At 42.7% G+C, this 6,000-nt stretch overlaps 1 protein-coding gene across 1 annotated transcript in view; it reads right to left on the reverse strand.

Annotated features, from left to right (window-relative positions):
- Nucleotides 1-6,000, reverse strand: part of LOC104619855 (pleckstrin homology-like domain family B member 2) — a 36,919-nt gene that overhangs the window by 29,676 nt on the left and 1,243 nt on the right. The window contains exon 2 of the mRNA XM_010285883.1: nucleotides 363-491. Within this exon, the coding sequence (XP_010284185.1) occupies nucleotides 363-491 (129 nt within the window). The remainder of the gene's footprint in view (nucleotides 1-362; nucleotides 492-6,000) is intronic.

The raw sequence follows: 6,000 nt of genomic DNA on the forward strand, positions 1-6,000 counted from the left end.
CTGCCTTTGCTCACACAGGTAAAGAGCGATGCTCCACCAGCCACCTAAACATCACAACAGCTTCCACACCACCCAGCAGCCCTAAGGTGCTATCTACAGGCACGTAGCCCAAAGCTTTAAAAACATTCAACGCAAAATGATTTCTAATCGGGCCGTTCACGCTCTACGCCTTCGCCGCCGCGCACGTTATCTATTACAAGCATTCAACAAAAAAGCATAACCCCCGTGGCTACCAACAACTGTAAGTTGCAAATACGTTCAGACACGGGACACTTGAAACAGAATACGTCACACTTAACTAAAAAAAAAAAAAAAAAGTCAACAAAAAAAGAGTTAGTGCAATCTTGAAACTTGCTACTGACCCTCTTCAGCTGCTGCTGTAATTGTTCCCTCATGGACTCAGGGCAATTATCAAGCTGCGTCTTCTGCTCGGAGTAAAGCTCCTGAAGCCTCTCTAGTTTTTCCCTCTCAGCATCAAGTTTTAATTTTTCCTGAAGCATGAACCAGAAAATAAACACAATTACCTTCAAACCCAAGCACTTGTTAGTGATTATGACAGCGTGTGGCAAAACTTGAACGAACAGTTAAAGCACAAAGGTTAAAGACAGAAACCTCTTGTTAGTTGAAATGCAACGGTGGGATGCAAAATGGTAAAAAAAAAAAAATTAATCATTTTAGTGCGGTGATTAATTCTCTCCCTCGTCACTGTGTTTTGTACCCATGCCTGGATGATGCCATTGAAGCCCGAACACTTGCCTCACCTAATGAAAAAAAAAAAAAATTAAAAAATGAGGAAATGGTAGCCATGTTAGTGAGGTAGCTGATGGAGAGAGACAAGAGTAGCTGTTGGAAAGCAAAATGGATGGAAAATGGCTGTAGCCTGGCAGTGAGGGGAAAACGGATCTTCCCAGGAGAATGAATCACATGCCTCTGTGCCTCTGTACAGATAAGTACATTTAGCAAGCAGTGAAAAGGCAGAACAAGACAGAGCTTTGTAAAGAAATAACTCTGGGCCAGGAAATCTTCTTGCAGCAGAAACACCAAGTGATTTAGCGCATTTGCTTCAGGATGCAGGAACTGTAACCTGTTCTCAGGGATCCAAGGGGACTGCTCCACCTCCCTGGTCTCCTCCAACTCGTTCAGCTTTCCTCTCGTTCCACCCGAGTAGCAGCACTCGGCACACTGCTGCTCACCCCCAACAGCCTCTAACCTTTACACATTTGTAATGACATACTACATGATTTACTGTGCAGCACTGCTCTTGAAGACTCACTTAAAGCTACCTTGTAGACTGTTACTTATCTATGGACCAAAGTTTGGGAACTAATAAATCAGAGCGCAGAGAATTTTTTCCATGCCTTTTACTTGCATCTACACCGGCTGACAGAGCAGATGCATTTTCTTCCACTGAGCTGATGATAACTGGAAAAACCAACGTGCCTGATTATTTATGCCAGGCATACATAATCAAGTAAGTCCTTGAAGCCCAGCTCTCTGCTACCTTCTAGAGTCACACTGGTATAGTTCCCTTTGCCTACTTCTTGTTCTGTTGTTATGCATCACCACTCAGATGGTCTTTAACTCTCCTTAATACTCAAAAATTAACAGTATCAGCCCCAAAGTTTCAGCTGCTTCTTTTGGATGTTCCAAGAAAGCTGAATTCTGTCACAGCATCCACTCATTTGTCCTCTTTCTGGTCCCAACTATTATTTAATTTTAAAATCAAGCATGTGGCTCAGCAGGTGCTATGTGATCAGGCAATCTGCAGCACCCTTATGGCACAGGCCATAGAGGAGGAACTTCTTTTAGTATACAGTACTTGCTGTTTCAAACTGTGGGATGGTCTTTCCCCAGAACCTTCTCTTGGTTGCTCCGGACAAGGTTCTCAAACCCTCACGCACGGTGGAGGCACAACCACAAACATATATTAGCTGCCTGTTTTCTTTATGGTTTTATCTCTAAATCTGAGTGGGATCAGGGGCTGAGATTTAATTTTCCCAGTATTTAGAAACAACAACAGGAAGCATTCTCATTCAAGCCCGATATCAACCAAATTCCCAGCTCTGTTGTTTTCATTTACACGTGCAGCTTCCCAACTCATACAATCAGATGAACAAAACGCTGAACACAAAAGATTATTGTATTTTTTTTAAGCTTGCAAAAATGACCAACTGAGCCAGCATATTCAGCTACCTGGGCTTCCTGCACTAGCTCCTGCCTTACAACAGCAGCAGCAGGGCTCAGAAATAGAGGATGCGGCACGTGCAAGCTGCACAGCGAGGGAGGAGCATGCAGCTCTTGAGAGGTCACCTCTAGACCTCTGTCCTCAAGGAACCCCATTTGCTGAATCACCCTTACTTGAACACGGCAGGAAATCTATGAATAAACTGGTAGTTCCCCTCCTCACAAACCTTGCTGTCCACTTAACAAGTCAACCTACGGCCTGCCACATTATTTCTCGCTCGCCTTTTCTGCCCAGCTAGCAATCTAAGGCAGCAAGGATTTCTCTGACCGTAGCTGCAGTACCGTGCCTCTGAAGCTACTAATCGCTCTCGAAACGTCTACGCGCTGCAACAAGCGTGCTCATTCATGAACGAGCAAGTCAACTCTCGAGTGTGAGGAGGCATCATCAGCCCGTATAAAACTCCCCGGGAAACCGGCCAGAGATACTGTCACTTCCCTCAAGAAATTAGAAATGTATTCCTTTGAGATTGAAAGTGATACTCATCTGGGCTATTTATAGCGTAGGAAGCGCTGATGTCCCACCGAACCGTCTCCCTTCAAAATGTGCAGTCTTAACAGGAAATATCACTTTCAGCACTGAGAGGCACTGTATGTGTTGCAGCTGTGGAGCTAGGTTAGCCGACATCCCTGGCCCTGCATTGGTAAAGCCCATTTAATTCACAAAAAGTAATTTGATAAATAAATGAATAATCAGAATTTTTCTGTACAGTGTCTTCTATTAAGTGGATCAAGGCAAGTTCTTTTAGAAGGGAAAAGATTAATAACTTTGCAAGCTGAGTGCACGATGCAGCGGAGGCAGGGCTGCGGCTGGCTCCGCGGGCTCTTCGCCCAAGAAAAGCCAGCGGCAGAGCTGTGAACGGAGCCTGTGCGCTCCAGCTGCTCATCCTCATTTCACTGCATGAGCTTGTACTTGTCAAAACATTTCTCTGCAGACAACTGCTTCCCGGCCCCAGCGTTGACTCCGGAGTCGCATTAGCTGCAGTCTGGCTGAATTATTAACATCCTGTTTCCAGGGAAAAGAAGTACAGCTCAGTAAAGCATAACATCTGGGCTTAGCCTACTGCCCAGCTTGCCCTGTGATCTGCCTCTAGATACACATTAAATGAACCTGGGGTCAGCCAGGATACAGACCAGGACTGGCTTGGGTTTTGAAGATGCTGGGGCACAGCTTGGAGCAGTTTGGGAAGATATCTGAATATTGTGAAGGACTGCAGTAGAAAGAATTGAGGTGTGACATTGTCCCCCAAGAGCACAGACACAGGATGTCAGCTGAGCACCCATGGGATGAACACAGACCAGAAGTGACCAACATGGGTCACAAAGGAAATCAACCTTTAGATGCGGTAGAATTGATTTTAGGACAAAGAGAGAAAAAAAAAAAGAATACCTATCCAACACATCTCATAGATGCTGAGAACACAGAGGAGAGAAAAGGACAGTATTAAAGACAATCAGAGCCCCTAGAAGAATGGGAACAACAGAAAGAGAGAGACCAATTGCTTCAGCGTAGTCTCCTGTGGTTAAAGATGCCCTACACCTGATCAATACTGCTAGGTATTAGCAGGTCCCCACACCCCTTCTGCAGAGAAGTTCTGCTTTTCAATTTGTCATTCATCACATTCTGCTACTGCAGGCAGGCAAAAATGGTAGAGTAGCACGTGTCTGCACTTATATGTGCCTTCTGAACCAACCTTCCTGCATCAACTGGTCGACTCTACAGAAATGAGTCAATGTGGATGAAACAGAGAAAGCTCCTCAAAAATCCAGATAAAAATTGGAAAAAAACAAAGCAAGAAACCTATAATTTTTACCAGGTCACTGTGAAATGGATTGCATGGCTAGAGGAACTGGGCTCACTCTACAGCCTTCCAATCTTACCCCACAGCCCCTCCCCCAAAAAAGAACAAAAAACTCCCCCAACCAAGATCTGTGCTATTTTCAGAGAGAAAGAGAAACTGCAAAGAAACCTACCAGCCATCAATGAAGAAAGAAAAAAAACCCCCAACAACCAAAACTGAATGCCTTCCTATCCAACAGGCTCTTATACTTTAAATGTTCCAGTCTGAAGTACTCCAGGATCTTCCTCTGTCCAACTCACCTGCAAATCATCGCGTTTTAAGGTAGCAACATCTCATTACCCACACCAGGCTTCAGACATGCACACCCTGTCTCACAACTCGGGTAGTCTCACAACTCTCAGGTTTCTGAGAAATAAGGAGAAGCGCATGCAGTTGTTTGCTCTGAAAAGCTTCTCCATCTCATCTTCACGCTTTCACCTCTACCCAAACTTTATTCTTTTACACTCCAAAAAAATATCCCTGCCCTTCTCAAAAATAATCTACTGCAAAATCTAGAAGTGGAGGAAAAAAAGCAGACTGCATAAATTATTCCTTTCTGCTTGGAAGCGGTGTGATGCTACAGAGTTTGTCCATTCAGTAAAAAGTTTCGAAGAATAAGTGGAAGAGCAAGAAAATTTGACTTTAACATTGGCTTAGCCCTTGCCATGAATTTATAAGAAAGTAGTCTAGTCCCTAACAGAAAGCAGGCTAGGAAATGTTATCTGTTCTTCAGTGGTTACTCACTGCAAGGGGCAGACGGTACATTTGGGCAAAGTGTTAAACCTGAGCTGTACCAACTTGTCCAGCACTCTTGCATTTCTAGTGCTATGGCTGATACAAATCAGACCGCATACAACTCTGATTAAAAAAATACTGTTGAAATGAAACAGATCCTCCCGTGCACAAACTGTACATGATCCTCTTCTGTATTTTTCAGACAACTATTTCCTGCATTCCTTGCTGTCTTTCAGGAAAGAAGCATGAAACTTGTCACAATTCAGTTATCTGTCCCTAAATCCCTGTGGGTTTCATGAAAGAAGCCATTAAGAGGGGGAAAAAAAAAAAAGTAATGCCAGGCATATGAAAAGGAGCGTAATATGTTAGAAGAAGGTATTTCACAATAGTTCTTTTTACTGTACGAGTGGTAACTAATTTATTACATAATAACAGACTGCATATAGTGATGGCATCTATATGAGATCTCAATGGTTTTGTTTCACATGCATGTATACAGCTAATGTTAAAAAGCATTTTAAATCAGAGTAAGCAATTCCTCTGCTGCTAAGTAAAAAAAAAAAAAAAAAAAATCACAATGTTGCACACACGAACTTGGTCCTAAGACAACTCAAGCTTTATGGAATTTCTAAGCTCATTCTCCAACCATTGCAATGTGTTGTCCTAGTGAACAGATGGGGAGGCAAAAGAAAACCCCCAATTCTGAAGCACTGTTCCTCCATGAATGCAGAAAAAGAGGAAATAATCATCCAAACCACGAGAAAAAAGTTTCAAGTGAGAAAATTAAAATTCTGTATAGTCTTCAACATCTAGATGACAAGAAGAGGATTTCCCTTAGTGATACAACCCATTCTGCTACTTCCCTCATGACTGTTTTAAAAGAAAGCTTGTGAATTCAGCTTTTTCTCCTTGAGTCTTCAGAATCATCTTTTTCTTCATTAGTGGTCTTTCTACAGGATATCCTTATGTGGGTATATCCAGTGGATGCAAGTATTCCTCAAAATACTTAATCTTGCGTATCATGTCTTAAGGAGGTTAATAATGTTATAGAGACGATAACTCATCCATTTAAAACATTTGCTTATATCTTGCTGAACTGGAATCTGACCAGGGAAGATTTAAAAAGCTATGCTATGAGGTATAAATTTGTCAGATTCATCAGGATAAAAAAACAACAGCAGGA

The sequence above is a fragment of the Phaethon lepturus genome, unplaced genomic scaffold (genome assembly GCF_000687285.1).
Source record: "Phaethon lepturus isolate BGI_N335 unplaced genomic scaffold, ASM68728v1 scaffold14924, whole genome shotgun sequence".
Classification (NCBI taxonomy): Eukaryota; Metazoa; Chordata; class Aves; order Phaethontiformes; family Phaethontidae; genus Phaethon; species Phaethon lepturus.